Below are 20,818 nucleotides of genomic sequence, written 5' to 3'. Positions count from 1 at the left end.
GCCCATGTCGTTACATTGGAATGGGCTTAAAGAATCCACGCAAGTATCGGCTTATTTACGCGGGCAATTTGCACGATTGAGCTTATTTGGGGGATAGTCTTTAACTTTTGTCCCTCAAATTGCTGGTCTTTAATTTTTGTCCTTCTTCTAAAAAATTCTGAGTTTCGGGTTCGAACCATGCTCAATTAAAAAAAAAAAAATGACAAGGCAGAGTTTGTCTTAAGGTAGAAACTCTACCTGGTAGAGTTTGCAGGCAAACTCTGCCTTGCGATTTTTTTTTTTAATTTTTGACTGAGCGGGATTTGAATCCGGAATCTCAGGATATTTCGATCAATTTTTTAAGCGAAGGCCAAAAATTAAAGACCAACAATTTGAGGGACAAAAATTAAAGACCAATGTCTTTGAAGAACAATCCGTACAAAAAACGTATTTACGCAAATATACCATGACCTGACCTGTTCAAGCCGTCCAAGACAAACTTTAAACCAGGTTTGATATTTGATCATATATTTCACAACCTCACGGACGAAATATATCATATTATTGACTAGTGTCTGGAATAATTTACAAATTTTGAACTGTGATTAATATTCTTTCATAAGATCTTTAATATCAATATGTTCAAAAGAAATTTGCAACTGTAGTCCAAAAGGCTCATCAGTTGTAACAGAAATAAAAGGGATCATTTAATAAATAGTTACTCCAAAAAGGAACAACTAGTTAAATTTATGTGCATTATTAGTTATTACCAATAAAAACCGAGTAAACCAATGTATTAACCAAGTTAGCTGATATTTATACATGAGAAGATTTAAGTTGGAGTAAAAATTATATTAAAAAGTTTACCAGGTTATTCTTCAACTAGTTAATCTAATCGCGCTTCGCGCGGTCAAAACTAAATTTATCAATTTCTCTTTAAGAATCTAACCAACTGAAAAGAGATAAATACACACACATTCATACAACAAAAACATGTCTAAGGAAAGTTACACGTGAAAAACTGACATAGAAAAATAAAAGCATCGCAGTTCTTGTAGGATTAATGAGATATTATTATTCACACATTGAAAAACATAAATCAGGAGAAAATTAAAAAAGGGCAAAAAAAGATAAATGGTATTCTAAGGCCTAGGCCATAGAGATGTATCACATCATCTTGTCTATGTCTAGCTTTATATTATATATAGATTCTTGTTATATAGACTTATATATAAATTTTAACCTAATTGTGCAAATACGTACTGTACCGTAAAATTTAATAGACTTATTAGAAAGCATTTGTAGGTCGGTGACAATGGCACAATGAGAAACAAGAAATAGAAGGTACATTTAGAAAGAGAAATGCTCGACGTTTACTACGATTGCGCGATGAGGTAGTTGATCTAGGATCTATCACGTTATGTTTGCAAATCAAATTGTTTCTGAAACGACTTGGCTTTGGTTCTTCTAAACTCTTGACGTACAAACTCCACACCTATACTTTATTTGTTACGGCAGTTATGAGACTTCACACCCTTGCTACCTACTAGTACTAGTAGTAATAGTAATATAGCAACAAAAAAAAAAAGCGCGAAACTAGTGCCCTTAGACAATTTAGACTGTTCTTTCTTAATACTCTACCTAAAAAAGTGTCTTAAAAATTTCTTCCTGGTAAATGATTAGCTATTACCTATATGAATACATTGTTAATTGTTAGCAGATATCGTGAAGGATGGCCCATTCGTGCTGCTCGATCACTAGCAAATGATGTTTCTACTAGCATGAAAACATCAATATGTAGGAGTAGAATCTAGTCTTCAGGACCATTTTGTTACATAATAACCATTCAATATTCTGAAAAATTACCATAATTATAGTAATTCATTTGTAGGAAGCTATTTTCCCGCTTTACAAAGACACTTGATAGTCTTCAACGAATGGGCTGATAAGAGACGCCACCACCCCCGAACAAAAAAAGTTATTTGTTGCTCTGGAATCCCTCTTTGTCCTGGGGCACATTTTTCAAAAATGAAAACTGAATAAATAAACACGAAATTTACTTCACATAATAAACAATCCACAAAACAACAAACAAATAACAACTGTTCCAAGGCAGTCCAGATCATACGGAGACCGTCATGAAGAACTAAGCTACTACTACTTATAAACCATAAGTAAAGGTAAAATCAGTAGGTCCTTCTTAGTTGGAAGCCACAGGTGGCTGAATGGTGAACACCTTAGCAATCTTCTCAGTAGGTACCAATGGAAGATATGAAGCAACCTTGTATCCCTTGTCTGCTGTTTGCTGAACCATCACATTGTATTTCTCAGAATAGTAAGCAGCTGTTGGGGCAACTGCTTGAGTGACTTTAGGAACAATGGGAATTCTGTTGAGAGAGATCCAAGCTGATGTTGCATATTGCTCAGCCATTGGCTCATACTTGGTGTAAAGTCCCTTGGCGGTGGGCTCATACTTGGCATAGACTGTCTTTGCAAGTCCTGATGCAGTTCCTATCACACCAGCACTCTTGAAATCGGCTGCAACAGACCGAGCAGTTGCAGGAGCTTGCTTGACCATAGGGGGAACACGAGTCTCAATCTGACGAACAGACTCATCAACCTGCAAAATGGTCATCAAATTCATGTCAACCACACACATGTCAATGCGGTGCGAATCCAATCCAGTAAAATAGTAACCAAACTGATCGAAAAGGTCGAACAATTTAACTCGATGTTTGTAATAAACACCTGGAACATTTCAACGGACTGTAGGATCGAATGACGTGATTATGAGGTGATTTACTAAAGACGTACGACTATATAAGAAATATGACTATACCGCGCCAGTTAGCACCATGTTTCAATCACACCCTAACCCTATTTTCACAAAAGGAGAAGCAGTCATGTATTTTATACATTAGCCTAAGATTATTATCACTTGATTCACTGACCAGCATTGAATTAGCAATAGCAATAGACTAGACACATGAAAGCCAAAATACAGAGCCAATATGCACCCCAACAGCCCTAGAGTCTACAATATTTTGAAAAATCTGAAGAGAATCCACATTATGAGATTCCTACAATGGATCTGTATGCACTAACTAATGATACTAGCAGTACTTGTTTTAACTAACTTTGTGTCCAACAACAAAAGCTCACCACCATTACCACCCGTGTGAATCCAATCTCAATTATTTAAGGAGGTACACCAAGGCGAAAATAGCTAATTCAGTTCGTCGATGTGCACATGCCAAAACATGAATAAATTAAATCGAGAATAAATCAACTTACAAAAATATACCCCCAAACAATTTTTGTTATGAACGAATATACAAGACCAAGAAAATCAATTACAACACAAATAAATCTCGAATTTCTATTTCAAACATGTGAATTTCTATAACTCAATCAAACCCATGACAAGTAATGTAACAGTAAATGAAATTTCAGCAAATGCCCTAAGGAGTCAACAAACTTGAGGACTTCGATAGCGACATCATGAAACTAAAATGTAAAATTCCAATAGTGATACCCAAAATTGAAATACAATAATAAAACCCAAATCCATGAATAGGTAAAAATAAAATAAAAAATAAAGTTCCATGTCAATTATACAAGGGAATATACCTTGCGGTCAACAAACTTGAGTACTTCGACAGGGACATCATGAAATTTATCATAGACAGGTCCCACCACGGTCTTAACAGTGCCTTCAACGGTCTGAACACCAGGCTTCAATGGACCTGAATTTTCCTTAGCGTAACCATACACCTTCGCCACATATAGCGCCGCATGAATCATCGCCACTTGCAAGAATTCCAAATACTTCAATTTCTCTTCCTCTGTCTGAGCCTTCAATCACAAAAATCAAACCAAAAATAATTAAAAAAATCATCAAATCGATACAAACAAGGAAACAACGGAATAGTTGAAATTCAAATTACCATCTCGGGTTGTTGAGTCTTAGGGTTTGTTTCAGCCATTACAAAATAGAGATTCGATATGAACGAAGGGTCGCTAACGTGAAAAGTATGAAATGTATATTTTATAATGAATGAATGAGAAGCGTTGTTTCGTTTATTTGGTGTTTGGGTTAGCGTTGGGAAGACGACTTTATAAAGGACGAACGGCACGCATATCGAGGAAAGTGGAGGGGCAAAGGAAACTTAACCGCGTGGCCAATGAGAAACCGACTTATTCCTTATTTTTTGCTATTTCGAGTACTCTATTGTGTGAAGGAGGTGGACTTTGCTGACTACTTGTGGGCTAAGTCATTGGTAAGGTATTTATTTTTAGTTTTGCCCTTTTCAGAAACACCATCTTCTAGAAGTCCAGCTAAAGCTAAAATTGTAATACTACCTGGTAAAATTAATTTTATAAGCCCTTTACAAATCTAATTTATGTCTTTTTTATACGAAGTAATTGCACGGTTTTCCCTTTAGATGAACCGGTCTTTAATTTTTGTCCTTCAAATGAGTTGGTCTTTATTTTTTTTGTATTTATAGGACCAAGAAATAAATTCTTTAAGAAAACTAGCATAATTTGTGAATATTATAATGCGTAATTTATGTCCATCTAGGTATAAGTTCGATATTGAAAGACAAAAATTAAATATCAGCCTATTTGAAGGAGAAAAACTAAAGACCAGCACAAAATAGGGATCAACGTGCAAATGACCTCTTTTTTACCCTGCAAAGGTAGTGATAAGGTCTGCGTACCTCCTATCCTCCATAAACCTCAATTGTAAAATTATATTGGTATATTGTTGTTTGAGAAGATTTTTATATTCACATGAATTTTTTGAAAGTATCGTAGACATAAAAAATCTTCATGAGGTCATTTTCATCTATTCATTTCCTCCCTCTAAACGAATACATTCTTTCTCTTGCCTAGAATTTTATCTTTGTCTTTATATCACTAAAAATTATAATAACTACTAAAAAGGAGAAATGTAGATACATTTTATTTATTTATTTATTTAATCTAGTACTAAATGGTGAATTGTAAATGAAATTGAAAACTAATGATTTTAGCTTAGTATCTAGTCAGTGCAGCTTGATTTCCATTTCGACTCACCATTTTTCATTAATAAAAAGTTTATTCAGGGTCCTAACAGTTCATTGAAAAGCAATAATAATATCTCGATTGAAGTGTGCAAAACATCAGCATCATCAACATGCACCATCAATGAAAAGAAGGTTTTCGATAATTTTTAAACTAGAGGTACACTAAGTTTTACTGTTAAAAAATTGATGGTCGGCTTAAATAATTGAGAGGAAAGCCTCAATTAAGGGACCTTACAATCCAAAATATTATTAAAACCTAGAAAAAATTGTGAATTGATGACCTATTTCTGAATATCTGAATACAAAGAGAAATTCAATAAGTAAACAAACTTAATATTTTGACAATCGAGTATTGAAATTACCTTCATACTGTGAAGTTCTAAATTATTCAATTATTTTTAACAAAACATTTCAGACCTTAATTGTAAATATACACTATCGACATTTTCTTTTATTTTTGAGAAAAATTACTGAAACATTATTTCCTTTGAGTTAATATTTTATTTTAAAAAACTCTATCTTTATTTATAAATATTGTATTTTAATTTCTCATATAACCAATGCTTTGATTTTTTCATTGCACGTAAAACTCAACATTACGAAACACTACAACACGCCATAGGGATAGGATATGTTGTATGTATTGGCAGTATATATAACCAACCACTCTTCTTGGTGAATTAATAACACACTGAAAAATTCATTCTCCTCATCTTTTCCTCTCAAGTTGTTTTCAGGACAATTGGTTTTGTGCAAATCCAAACTTCCAGCCATGAGTGCACATGTTTGGAAGAGCTGTAGAACCTTGCGGAGTGACCACCCTTAACGATTTGCATCGGAGTCGGGCCGAAATCGCTTTCAAGGCAGTGGCTTTCCATGACAAAGCGGTTCATCCAATAAGTTGATTCTATCATTTTGTTCGTTTTACTGATTAATATTTGATGCAGATTGATGTACCAAGATCAGTGTCAAGAGTGAGGGTGTGCGCTATCTTGGATATGGAAGCTTTCAATCACCCACGAAAAGCTTAAAGCGTCATGCAATTTTTATTAAAAGAGCCTTTAGGGTCCATAACATGCTCAAATGGGTTTACAAGGGAAGTTATGATAATGAAGGAGGCCATCAAGGGCTTTGGAACATGCTTTCAACCATCATGAGTTTGGGGAACTTAAAGGAGGCACGGAAGGAAGACTTCAACATTTACTAATATGTCTAAGTGGCTATTTTTATAATTTGGCTATTTTTGTAATTTGGTTATTTTTGCAAGACTAGCAATTTGAATGAAAAGGAGGTTTTTGATCATTCTTAAACTAGTGGTACACCAAGTTTTACTATTAAAAGATTGATGGTCGCCTTAAATAATTGAGAGGAAAGCCCCAAGTAAGGGACCTTATCATCCAAAATATTATTGAAACCTTAAAAAATTTGTGAATTGATGACCTTTTTCTGAATATCTGAATACAAAGAGAAATCCAATACATAAACAAACTTAATAATTTGATAATCGAGTATTGAAATTATCTCCATATTATGAAGTCCTAAAGTATTCAAATATTTTCAACAAAAAAAATTGAGACCTTAGTTGTAAATATACTATCGACATTTTCTTTTATTTTTGAGAAAAATTACTAAAATATTATTTCCTTTGAATTCAACATTTTATAAAAAGTTAAACTCTATCTTATTTATGAAATAACCAATGCTTTGATTTTTTTATTGTACATAAAAAAAATTATTGTTGTTTTATATATGAAAATAATACTCCAAAGAGAGTTTTGAAGGCATAACAATAGAAAAACGATACTCACCATAAAAAAAGCCACTCATTTGCTACTATCTGCATCCCTCGATAGCTTTCAGATTCACTATTCCTCTCATCAGATTCCAAAAACACAGCACATCAATAAAAAATTGCACCGACGACACTTATTTACAGAGACAAAATTGAAGATCTGATAATTTAGTTCAAATTAGCATTATATGCAACCCATACGTTATAGTCTTTTAGTCTCACTTAGAGTATAAAGTAACAATGAGAGAAATTAATGAATTTTATTTTGAAGGAAATGCGGGCTAGTTTAGTTTGCAACATCATGTTTTTCCCTTCATTTATTTAGTAGGAGAAAATGAAAAGTTATAAAAGTTTAGGCAAAGAAAACTTCTTGGAAAATGAATGGTCTTGGTAACTTATTTTCTTAAATGTCTTCCTAATTTAATTGAGTAATGTATTTAAAAATATTTTTTTAGCTTTTTAACATAGCATATATAATATAGTTATTAATAGAGTTAACGGAGTGACTTTTGAGCCTTTTAACATAGCACATAAATGAAGGGGAAAAGAGAAAAGGCAAAAAAAAAAAAAAAGTGTTTCTTGGCCAAAGAGAGATGCCATGTCACCTTTTTTTAATTCTTAACTTCTATATATAGATTTTCATATTCATTTTCCTTTTTCATTTTTTAAATATTTTTTTATTTCCTTTTTTTAATTCACTGGTATATTCCTTTCGATTCTCCATCCATAGGTAAGCTTCTACTCTAGAGAATTTGGTATCTTTCCTTCTATGTGTTACTTTCTTTTCCCTTTCTCTTTTCACTTTTATTCTATTTATTACGTTTTCTCCCTAAAAATTATCAGATGTGTACAAAGATAAAATTTTGTCAGCACCCGATTTTTATAGCAACTCAATAGATGCATGACGTGTTTGCATATAGACGCTTAGCATGATTGATTAGCATGCATTCTCCATCTCACTAAATCACTTAACTATTGTAAGTTTACATGACTTGATGTAAATACTAGTTGAGTAAGTATTTAGAAAGTGCAAAGATGTATTTTCCAATACCATACAATTGATTATTGAAAACATTTGAAATGTGAAATGGAAACATAATTGGAGGACATGAGCATGTGAGCTGTTGAATTAAAAAGATACGTATGTATACAGTGGTGGATCCAGGATTTTTGTCTTGTGGGTGCTCACTTTTTTTAATATAAAGTTAATGCAAATCACATAGTACAACTATTTAACCGTGATAATTTAAAAAGTTAATGAGAAAGTTACGATAAAATTACCTTAAAAAAAAAAAGACTTTTCACTTTTTTGAAAAAAAAATGATTAGCTCGAGGATTTCTTGCCCAAATTGCCAACTTTTCTCAAGAAAAAATAAGAAAAATGATTGTACAATGATTTTTATCTTTTTCTGTGTCACAGGGAAATTACGTAAATGTAAAAGGGAATTAAAAACTAAACATATAAGTAAACAAACAAAGTAAAAAAGGAAGAAGAGAGAAGACTATATTGGGAAAAAACAGGGAAGATAATAGTGACACCAAGATTCGAACCCACGAACTTCCCATAGATACGATCCTCAAGTCAGCTTCTCGACCAGAGCACCCACTAAGCTTTTTGTTCACTAGGTGCTATTGCTTTAATATATACCATTTTCCATCCGTTTCTATACAGATATATATAATTTATGTCGGGGTTAATGGGTGCTCGAGCACTCGGAAGGCTATGTGTGGGTCCGCCCCTGTATGTATACAAATATATTCATATCTTGCACCTACTAGAAAGCATAAGATTACCATTAGTTCAAATGAAACAAATAGAAAGATTAAACCTTTTAAGCATTTAGCTGAAAGTTAAAAAAATAAAAATAAAAATAAAAAATAAAAAAAAGGCACGAAATCAACTTACACATCAAAGCAAGTTAAAGGATAAATTTGCATGTATAGTTGAGTTTAAGATTTGAGATTAAAACACACTTCGAAATTCCATATATAATTAAGGATGGAGTCTATCCATTTTCCAGATTAAATGAAAGAACGTGTTAATGCTAAAATTTCTGCTACGTGGGGTTTTTCAGTGTAAACCAAATGATTATATAAGTTTATTAGGCAAATCAAAAGTGAATCTTTATTTCTTTAATTGATGGGATATAAATAAGATAACTGAGAGGAATAAAAGCAAAAAAAAGGAGAGAAAAGAAAATTAAAATTGCTGGCCAGTTAAGAGCGTTGAAGAATAATTTTTTAGTATAGCATATTTAACTTAAACTAAGAGAGATAAAAGAGTGACTTTTGAGTAAAAGTAAAAAAAATGAGAAAAAAGATAATTGTGTTTCTTTGGCCATAGAGAGGTGTCACATCACCTTATCTATGCCTAAATTTAATATATATATATATATATATATATATATATATATATATATATATATATATATTAAATTTAAAAACACACACACACACTTCTCTCACACGACTTGTTCAATCTCAACTCTAAATAACTAAATCAAACAACTACGGCTTACTTATTCGAGTGGTTCTAAAAATGATTATAAATAACTAAACTACTACAACACTATAAAAGACGCAAGTAAAGAAAATGAGGAGAATTCAATGAGATGCGAGGTCTCTGAGTTATGGTAGCTAGCAATCCCGTTAAGTTATTCGCGAGAATCAACTAATTAATTTATCTGATTTGTTGGTTGATAGGATTAGTATAGCTCATAAGAGTGTTTTGAGTTCTCACTCGCCTATTGAAGTTAACCTAACTAATTAGATATATTTATATCCTAAATGTGAATTCATCTCCTGAGGCCCAAGTTCAAGAACTTGTCTTATTAAATCCTATCTACAATCTAGAATTCCCTTTTCAAGTTAAATTCAAGATTCGTAATTAGTATTTAATTGTCGGGCAGAAAACTAGATAATTAAACACGAGAATGAATAAATAAACAAATATGATGAATTGATAAGATAATTCAAGCTTCAAACTATAACATTCATGAAGCACCACAATCTTAGAACTAATAAACTACAAGAGAATGAATAGAAAAAAGCTTAGGATCGATGATGCTCGAGTTGTTCTTCCTCTCGTCGAATCTCTAATTCCTCTCTGGGGTTTCTCTCGTTCAATTTAGTCTAGTCTCCTCCAAAATTCATGTCTAACATGTATTTATAATGGGTTAAATCACCCTAGGATCAAAACACATTTTCAAGACCAAAATGGACTCGAACAGGCTCGAAAAACACTTGTCACATCGCGTCGCACAACGTAAGATAGAACTTAAAGGCCATAAAATTATGCAGACAACCCTACTTTCACCCTACCATGTCGTGTCGTGCACCATGCGTCGTGGTAGGCCAAAAAAGTGTCTCCTTTGCTCTTTTATTGGCCGATGTGGTGCGCGCTTGACCCTCGACCCCTAAACTCGATCTCAATTATTTTTTTCTTGATTTTTACTCAGATTTCAAAGATGTATTTGATCCATTTTAGCTTCAAATCATTCCATTTGCTCAAAATTATGGCCTACGCAAGAAAAAATGCATATTAGGCATAAAATGAGCAGATTTGAACTCAAACACAAGTAAAACGTACATGATTCCCCAAGCATATTAAGGGTTTAAATAGTTTTTAAATTAATTTTTATTCATTGTTACACAATTACATGACTTTTAAATAAGGAATAGATTATTGTCATATTAACAAGTTTCTAACTCTTAATAAATACAAAATTCGAACTAACATATTATATAAAAGCTTATTAAGATACATATGAAATTAATAAGAAAAAATATTGTTCCTTTATTTAATGTGGGGACATATATGCCACAAAAAATAAAATTAGTAATGGTTTAGAAGTTAGAGATTTTGGCTTGATTAGTCTTTCAAGTATTCCAGGATTTAAATATTGTTTACAAATAACATAAAAAAAATAAGGGAAAGTATCTCTTATTCCTAATTACACAATTACAGGGACAAATTAACATATACGACAATTACAAAGACAATAAAAAGACCACTTGATTGAAAAAAATAAGATATTGTATTTATCATGCCAAGAGGACAAGAGATCATAAAAATAAGGTCAAGGCAGCATCAAAATAATTCACATTTGCATATAATATTCCAATTAGAAACATATAAATAATGTCTTCCCGTTTAATAGGAAGGATCAACCGCATTTTGACCCGTAAAAAATGCCAATCACATAAATTAATTGATAAACTAAAATATGTTTCGCCCAACGACTATCACAAGCATGTAGGAAGCAAATGTTGATTCTATTTGTCAAAATAATTAAATAGATCAAAACATGATTTTCTCCTCAACATGATATTAGAGTAGGCAGAGGTCCTGAGTTTGAATCTCACCATCACCTATTTTTGAAGAAACACTTTAGCGTATTTGGCCATGAAAAATAATTAGGCCAACATGTGAAAGGGAAATTTTAAATATAAGCATATTTAAGGGACTATTTTAAACCTAACTTCAAATGCAAGAGATCATTTTTATCCTTTTTTCTAAATTGTGTAGTTGAGTTACTAGAAAAACTCTACCCTTTTACTAGACTTTCTCTTTGTTTTCCCTTTGCGCACATTCTATCACTGAAAATTCACACAGAGAGCAAAAAGGGGAACAAAATGTCTGGCGAAACCCCAATTCAACGTCTTCATCGGCAATGGACTAAGGATCGCCTAAGTGCAGCTGTATGTCCTTTGTAAAATTATAGTATTGATCATAGAGTTAACATTATCCATAAATAACGTTCAATGATTTTCATTTGTAATAGTTGTGAGTAGTGGTTAGAGGTTGTTCGGTCTCATTAATGGCAAGAGAGTAAGGGATAATAAAACAAAATGTGTCAAGGATATTAAGAAAAATAAGTTGCAAAAATAATCATAACTATAATATGGTAGAATGTATGTAGTTGCATTTATTATATGAGAAACATTGCAACCTCAAATGTTAATTACATCTAACTATTTATATCTCAAATGAACAATCACGTGCCTCAAGAAACTACCTATGGTCACCAACTTGTGTAGCATGCTTTCACCTGCCAGAATTTCCAACTTCTAACATTCGACTTTCTCTATTTGCCCAACCCCTCTTTGATCAACTGCCTCCTCTCTTTATCATCGCTCTACCTCCCGAATGATTCGATTCCCTATCATAATATCTTTCTCCCCGCAATCTCTTCCATAATATCTTTCTCCCCGCAATCTCTTCCCTATGCGCTACCATTTTCACTTTCACAAGACTGTGTTAAATGTTTTTATACTTTACCATACTATTTTGTTGTTTTTAAATTTAACACAGTTCAACTTATGTTCAAACAAAATGCAAAGCATTTATGCTACAATCAAGGTACTGACTCGACATTTTTGTTGTTGGACACTTATGAAATCATATTTATCACAATCCATTTCCTTAAAGTTGCTAAGAGATGTCTTCTTCTCACTCCTTATTTTTTTGTGGATAACAATTGTGGTTTTGTCATCCTCTCGACATGGAAACTCCACATCGATGGTGCAGAGTATAATCTGCAAAATAATTATCAAATTAAAAAAGCATAGTTCACTAAATCAAGGTTCATGGTGGAGAGTAATTTGTACAACAATTATCAAATAGAAAAACATAATACTTGAACAAGTTTATGAACAAAGAGCACTACATAACACTGATTGTCAAGACATTGACTCTGAGGTTGCCAACTCACATAATTAGTGTCAATTGTCATTTTTCTCAAGAGTACTGACCAATAATAAGTAGATGAATCTACATAATGATGATCCACCTAAAATCAAATAACAAAAAGTTCAAAAACATACAAGGATTATAATCAGAAATATCTAAAAATATAAAAGAGACATATTGTCAAAATAGATAAATTACAGGCTCACCACTTGAAAAATAAAATTTCATGATTGTAGAACCTGTTTGAGTCAACTCTTAAGAAAATATTTCTTTAGAATCAATGTTAGAAATTAATAAGATTGCGAACATACCCATAACATCAAGGTATAAGACACCATATAATTCTGGTATCTCTCCGCAATACAACCTTTATTAAAAAAAATGTAAAAGAAAGTTTAGAACATAGCCAATCAATTGAAGTTTTAAACGAATGGGTTGTCATGTGATTAAACACCTGGAAGTGATCGAAGAACACATTCAAAATATTAGGAGCGGATTGATATGTACTAATGAATATGGGAGGTCAAACAGCCGTATAGTAATACAAGTTGGTGAAGTAATCAACCGCAAAATGATGCTAACAAGTTTGATGTCTAAATTTTGTTAAAGATGAAATCATAAAGTCAAGTATAGTAAAGGAATAAGCAACTACATCAACTTAGTATATGTTGAGTGTGGAAAGAAATAGGGTTAACCAAATTTCTTGTGTTACAACTTCCAACTCAATTTGGATTATTCTTCTTGCATGACATTTAAGTTAAGATCATATTATGTATCAAAATTAAAAGATCAAGTTCACATCAAGATATCATAAATATGACTAGTTTTTCTCATTTTTGGCATGGTATCAAAGCATAGGTTTTAATATCACTCATGCCTATTCCTTATTCTTTTTCGAGTTCCATCATTCATGATCCCATTAAAAGATCCATTCTATCTGAATTTTCTTTTTCTAGTTTTTTGTCTTTATTTTATTTAAGTCATCACCATTAGGTTGTGAGCCTAAGGTGTGGGGATTTGGCTTGGACTCCTACCATGTTAATTTATAAGTAAAGAACTTACAATGTTTAACGGGGGACATGGAAACCTTGTCTCTAATCTACAAAAAAAGATTGACAAAGCAATCTAAGGAAAGGAATTAGCCTATACAAAATCCTTTCCAGGATACTAAGCAAGATCTACTAACAAAAAAATTACATTTTTCATATCTCCTCCTAAAAGTAGAAACTTTCCCTTTGTCAAGTTTTACCAATCCCTTTACCTCTCTAATTTCATCATTCATAATCCATTCTAAAGATACAATCGACCAGTCCAAAAAAAATTAGATTTTTTTTTTGTTGAAGATCCTATCTGCAAAAAATTTCATCTTTTATTAGTGAAGATGAAAATTAATTATCCCCCCCGTCTTAAGTTACATCCAAAAGATAGAGACAAACAATTTCATCCTTACTAGTGGTATTGTGTTGTTAAATCATAGAGACAGTCAAATAGTTCTTACTTTACTTTGCATGAATTAAGGGACTATCACGTGGTCAAGCCTCCTGAAACAAACAGAAAATTTGGCACATCTCCATACCAAAGATTCAAAACAACAGTCTATTGTATTTTGTAATGCCAACTTCAAGAAGTGCTCATATATTGGAGCTTGGAGGCCATCTTTTATCTATAAAGTCGTCTTTCTCGAGTACTAATTACCTTGGTCTACTATTGACTTTTCAACTTCTTTGTAGCTATCAGCAGGTCAAGGATAAATAGCTTGTTTATCTCATCTATATAAGGTCAAGGATAAATAGTTTGTTTATCTCATCTATATAATTCTTTCATTTTGTGTTGTATTAGCAAAGTAGGGGGTCAGACTCCTAATTCTTTCACATCAGATTCTCACACAGATTAACTGCATACATTGTATTTTTTTTAGTAAGCAAATGTATAGGTTGCAATCTGGTTAAGTATTTTTGGATATTCGACTCAAAATTTATTTTTCAACACTTAAACATTACCAAAGAAACTAATTGGAGTACCATTAACACAAAGAAAAAATATATACATACGTTGTTATCATCAAGTGGATAAATCGACAGTCTCTCAAAGCCAACCGATGCTTCGTTAGTGCTAATAATTTATGTGGTAATAATTCAAATAGCTGATGAGCTATAACATGAAAAACAGTTACAATGTTTAAATTCTTCATAGCAAATTTATTGAGTTGTAAAATATATACCGCACTGTATATCTCGTAGAGTGATATCCTTAGATGTATCGATTGACTTTTTATTGATCAACTTATCTTTTATCCTGTAGGAACGACAATTTTTTTTTATAGGATCTTGTGCGAGCAAAAATTTAAATAATATATTAATATAATAAACATTTGAAACACAAATAGACAAGTGGTTTACTTTAACTCATCCACGTTAACAGCAAGTTGTTCTTGGATGTCTTTAACATCCGCAATCTTAAAGTAATCCAATACACTTCGATAATTCCGCAAATAAAAAAAAAAACTTAATTACATAAAAAGAAATTATGCAATACAAATGCTAGACATACTCCACAATATATCTTACTATCTTCAACAAGAACATCCTTTTATCTCTTTAATCCAATACACTTCGATAATTCTGCAAATAAAAAAAAAAACTTAATTACATAAAAAGAAATTATGCAATACAAATGCTAGATATACTCCACAATATATCTTACTATCTTCAACAAGAACATCATTTTATCTCTTCTAACAACGTTTTCTTCATACCATTTAAGTTATGAGTTCCCGATTAAATCATAAATCTAGCGTTCAAAGTGCTCCGTGATTGACCCGTAAAACTTTTGCTTTTTGTAACACTAGCACCTATTCATAAGAGACGATGTGTGGGTTGATTAAATTTGACCAACTAAGTACCTGTAACAAAAAAATAGTAAAACTACAATGCCTATGTTTCTATTGAATTAGAATTAAAAATAATGTGTTAATAGTTCCTGTAAAGTAACCATGATTGACTTGTTGTATTTTCTTCAGTCGCCTCCATGATTGACCCGTAAACCTTTTGCTTTTTGTAAAACAACACTTATTCATAAGAGACGAAGTGTGGGTTGATTGAATTTGACCAACTAAGTACATGTAACCAAAAAATATATATTAAAACTACAATGGCTTCTGTTGAATTAGAATTAACAAGAATGCATTAATAGTTCCTGTAAAATAACCTATCAAGGTAATTATGTATATTTCTATTCTAAATGCATTTTCGTCTCCCGAGGTTTTGCAATATGAGGTTTTGCAACTGTAAGATCAATAAGGGTATTAATATAATTAGTATATGAAATTATGCAGAGATTGTCATACAAGGAGTAATTGATTAAGAACGTAGCTATTGGATCCCATTTACTGAAAATATGGATCTTTAATTATTTTAATCCTTTTTTTGCTCGCCCATCAAATTGAATATCATCAATTGAGAGGGATGTTGGAATAGATCCTGACTCTCGTATTTTTCTCTATATTCACCTCGTTACATATAATTCAGTACAAACAAACATTTGATCTATTACAAAATTTTATTTTATTTTCGGTGTTTAATATCTTGGATAGATCTTCTTTATTATTAGTATAGTCAATCAAGGTAAAAACTAAGTATTTACATCAAGTCAATGAATGTAAGACATGCTTTGCATATATATCTTTCACTTTGTTGATTCGTAAAGTTAATTGTTTAGTTAAGTGTAAGCACTCAATAGGGTAAGTATTTACCATCAATTAATTTAGTCGGGGGAAACAAGTGATAGGCATTTTTATAAAGTCTAGCAAATTGTTTGTACATCGCCCTAGCTAGCCTTAACGACTTTGCTATGGTGTCGGTACACATGGTAAAATTTATGCTTCTGTAGAAAATGGCAATGTTGTTTTTATTGACATTGCTTTATTTTCTTGGCAATATATCATTTGGCAGTAACCTTAACTTAGGATAACTATTAATATTAGATGACTATTAATTAGTGCTTATTAGATGACTATTAATTAGTGCTTACATACAGGGTAGGGATGGTGGGTTAGACCTATATTTAGAATATAAAACCATTATAATCATTATAATTGCTTCTGAATTCTTTCACAAAGATAAGTACCTTAAATTTGCATATTTAAGTTTTTTTTTTTTTTAAAATCTCTTTTTCATGATTCTTTTTCTTAAATACTGTCCGCGCATCACGCGGGAACTAATACTAGTTAGAATTATTAAGAATGAGTTAATAGTTCCTGTAAAATAACCAATCAAGGTGATTATGTATATTTCTATCCTAAAAGCATTTTCGGCTCTCAAGGCCCGGGTTCAAAAATATATATGTTCAACCTATCTGCAATCTAGAATTCGTTTTCCCTAGTTAAATTCAAAATTCATAAATAGTATTGATCGTTGGACAGACAATCAAATAATTAAACACGAGATTGAATAACTAAGCTAATACTACCTCCGTTTCAATTTATGTGAACCTATTTGACTTTAGTTTAAGAAATAAGAAAAGACTTTTAAACTTATGATGTTAAATGAATCACGTATATTTTGTGTGGTTATAAATTATTGCATAAAGAAAAATTGTTTCCAAATATAGAAATAAGTCATTCTTTTTTACACGGACTAATAAGGAAATAGGTTCACATAAATTTAAACGGAGGGAGTATGATAACTTGATAAGACAATTCAAGCTTCAAACTATAATATTAATGAAGCACCATAACCCTAGACCAATAAATTATAATAGAAGAGAGACAAGAAAGCTTAGGAGCGATGACGCTTGAGTCGTTCTTCCCCTCGTCGAATCTCCAATCCCTCTTTGGGGTTTCTCCTTTAAACTAGTCTAATGTCCCAAAAATTAGTCTCTAACATCTTTTTACAAATGAAAACACATTAGGACCAAAACGCCTTTCCCAAACTAAAATGGACTCGAACAAGCCCGAAAAACATTTATCACATCGTGTGGCACCCGCACAAGCTAGAACTTCGAGGGCATAAAATTATGTAGGTAATCCCTACTTTGACCCTATCACGTCGTGTGGCACGGTGCGAGTGCATTATGGTTGGCTAAAAAGCATCTCCTTTGCACTTTTTTTAACGTTCTCGCCCTCGACCCCTCTTGCTCCCAATTAGTATTCATTGACTTTTACTCAGATTTCAAAGCTGTATTTGATTCGTTTTAGTTCCATATCATTTCGTTTGCTCAAAATTATGTCTTCGGCAAGAAAATACACAGATTAGGCATAAAGTAAATGAATTTGAACTCAAACACAAAGTAACACGTACAAAACACATGGCAACGTATAGCTAAATTTTTTGTTTCTAGTCTAGTAACATATATGAGGTCACCTTCTTCCTTATCATCTCTCTACCACGTAGTAGTACCATAAGATCACCAAACATTACCGTCGCCTTCGTCATTAGAGCATCATAAAAAATCCATTGAAATTATTGAATTTGAAAAAGACCTTGAAACCCACTATCCTCGAGCTTCGAAGCTCTCAAATTTAACAATCAAGATTTAAAAAAAAATGTTTGTAATTCGATGTGGGTGTTCAAAAGTCTCGTTGATAACATAAATGTAAAGCTTATACTAAATTTTGAGCCCATTTCAAGTTGATTTGAAAAGTTGCTACTCGATATGTAGAGCTGATGCATCGAATAAGTTGAGTTGAAGCATGGTGTATATCGTAATTGTATTAATGCATGTATTCCGCATGTATATTTTTGTATATCTCCTCTATGTATTCGTGTATCTTTTGTATATGATATATATCAACTAAATATCTATGTACCGTACATTGATATATAAGGATATATATGATGTACCCATATGATATATGTTGTCATAGTGATGTTTTCTACATATCGATTTCATAAGTGAATCTTGCCCCTAAATCACCTGCAACCTTCCTCAATTTTTATATGTAGTTTAGTCCAGGTTTTTCAACGAATTCCAATCACACCTACTAAAAAGCAGCTACTTTCTCTATTTCAATTTATTTATCTTAGTTTACCTTTTAGTATGTTTAAAATAGGAATATTACTTTTACGTCTAGTAACCCTTTTTATTCCAACGTCCCACATGACACGATTAAGATTACAAAATTCAAAAAATATCTTAGTACATTAAATATCTCTTTAGTTTAAACTATAAGGAGTACTAGATTGGATTGTTAGGCTAGTCACTAGTAAAATACAATTATATAGCTGGAGCTTTTTCTTCTTTTAATAGATCCTTAATAAAAGGTTTAATTGATACTCCGTTTAAGCTTTAAAAAGTCTAAACTAGAAATAGATTTATATTTGTTAATAATTCAACATTTTTATGCTATTAGAATATCTAATATATTATAACACGTTAATGAAAAGAGGAGGAAAATCAAAGAACATTTTCGAGTTAGTGTGATCATGTTGTTATATTTTTTTACCCTCATTTTTTCCTTGCTTCTTATTTATAATCATATTTTATCAAAATTCAAAATTCATAAATAGTATTGATCGTTGGACAGACAATCAAATAATTAAACACGAGATTGAATAACTAAGCTAATACTACCTCCGTTTCAATTTATGTGAACCTATTTGACTGGGCACGTAGTTTAAGAAATAAGAAAAGACTTTTAAACTTATGATGTTAAATGAATCACGTATATTTTGTGTGGTTATAAATTATTGCATAAAGAAAAATTGTTTCCAAATATAGAAATAAGTCATTCTTTTTGACACGGACTAATAAGGAAATAGGTTCACATAAATTTAAACGGAGGGAGTATGATAAGTTAATAAGACAATTCAAGCTTCAAACTATAATATTAACGAAGCACCATAACCCTAGACCAATAAATTACAATAGAAGAGAGACAAGAAAGCTTAGGAGCGATGACACTTGAGTCGTTCTTCCCCTCGTCGAATCTCCAATCCCTCTTTGGGTAGTCTAATGTCCCAAAAAATTAGTCTCTAACATCTTTTTACAGTGTATGAAAACACATTAGGACCAAAACGCCTTTCCCAAACTAAAATGGACTCGAACAAGCCCGAAAAACATTTATCACATCGTGTGGCACGGCACAAGCTAGAACTTCAGAGGGCATAAAATTATGTAGGTAATCCCTACTTTGACCCTATCACGTCGTGTGGCACGGTGCGGAGTGCATTATGGTTGGCTAAAAAGCATCTCCTTTGCACTTTTGTCGGCTAATGTCGTACGTTCTCGGCCCTCGACCCCCAGACTTGATCCCAATTAGTATTCATTGACTTTTACTCGGATTTCAAAGCTGTATTTGATTCGTTTTAGTTCCATATCATTCCATTTGCTCAAAATTATGTCTTACGCAAGAAAATACACATATTAGGCATAAAGTAAATGAATTTGAACTCAAACACAAAGTAACGCGTACAAAACACATGGCGACGTATAGCTAAAAAATTTGTTTCTAGTCTAGTAACATATATGAGGTCACCTTCTTCCTTATCATCTCTCTACCACGTAGTAGTACCATAAGATCACCAATAGTTTTACATTACCGTCGCCTTTAGTCATTAGAGCATCATAAAAAATCCATTGAAATTATTGAATTTGAAAAAGACCTTGAAACCCACTATCCTTGAGCTTGAAGCTCTCAAATTTAACAATCAAGATTTAAAAAAAAATGTTTGTAATTCGATGTGGGCGTTCAAAAGTCTTGTTGATAACATAAATGTAAAGCTTATACTAAATTTTGAGCCCATTTCAAGTTGATTTGAAAAGTTGCTACTCGATATGTAGAGCTGATGCATCGAATAAGTTGAGTTGAAGCATGGTGTATATCGTAATTGTATTAATGCATGTATTCCGCATGTATATTTTTGTATATCTCCTCTATGTATTCGTGTATCTTTTGTATATGATATATATCAACTAAATATCTATGTACTGTACATTGATATATAAGGATATATATGATGTACCCATATGATATATGTTGTCATAGTGATGTTTTCTACATATCGATTTCATAAGTGAATCTTGCCCCTAAATCACTCGCAACCTTCCTCAATTTTTATATGTAGTTTAGTCCGGTTTTTCAACGAATTCCAATCACACCTACTAAAAAGCAGCTACTTTCTCTATTTCAATTTATTTATCTTAGTTTACCTTTTAGTATGTTTAAAATAGGAATATTACTTTTACGTCTAGTAACCCTTTTTATTCCAACGTCCCACATGACACGATTAAGATTATAAAATTCAAAAAATATCTTAGTACATTAAATATCTCTTTAGTTTAAACTAT

The 20,818-nt window shown here is 32.0% G+C and overlaps 1 protein-coding gene across 1 annotated transcript; it reads right to left on the bottom strand.

Moving 5' to 3' along the window:
* Positions 1 to 2,019: 2,019 nt before the first annotated feature.
* Positions 2,020 to 4,145, bottom strand: LOC132064282 (stress-related protein). The gene is made up of 3 exons (XM_059457213.1): positions 3,927 to 4,145; positions 3,610 to 3,834; positions 2,020 to 2,599 (listed from the first exon to the last, which is right to left on the bottom strand). Exons 1-3 carry the CDS (start codon positions 3,963 to 3,965, stop codon positions 2,180 to 2,182), a joined length of 684 nt encoding a protein of 227 aa, XP_059313196.1. The 5' UTR covers positions 3,966 to 4,145; the 3' UTR covers positions 2,020 to 2,179.
* Between the last annotated feature and the right edge of the window lie 16,673 nt (positions 4,146 to 20,818).

Source organism: Lycium ferocissimum, chromosome 7 (assembly GCF_029784015.1).
Source record: "Lycium ferocissimum isolate CSIRO_LF1 chromosome 7, AGI_CSIRO_Lferr_CH_V1, whole genome shotgun sequence".
Taxonomy (NCBI): Eukaryota; Viridiplantae; Streptophyta; class Magnoliopsida; order Solanales; family Solanaceae; genus Lycium; species Lycium ferocissimum.
Note: the sequence above shows the minus strand (reverse complement) of the source record. Positions and strands in the feature narration are given on the sequence as shown.

What these genes read in the sequence shown, in the direction of transcription:
- LOC132064282 (XM_059457213.1), bottom strand. Translation starts at nt 3,965, where the DNA reads ATGGCTGAAACAAACCCTAAGACTCAACAACCCGAGATG. An exon ending in AGACTCAACAACCCGAGATG is followed by an intron (nt 3,835 to 3,926) that starts GTAATTTGAATT and finishes TTGTGATTGAAG; the next exon opens with GCTCAGACAGAGGAAGAGAA. An exon ending in TCAAGTTTGTTGACCGCAAG is followed by an intron (nt 2,600 to 3,609) that starts GTATATTCCCTT and finishes ACCATTTTGCAG; the next exon opens with GTTGATGAGTCTGTTCGTCA.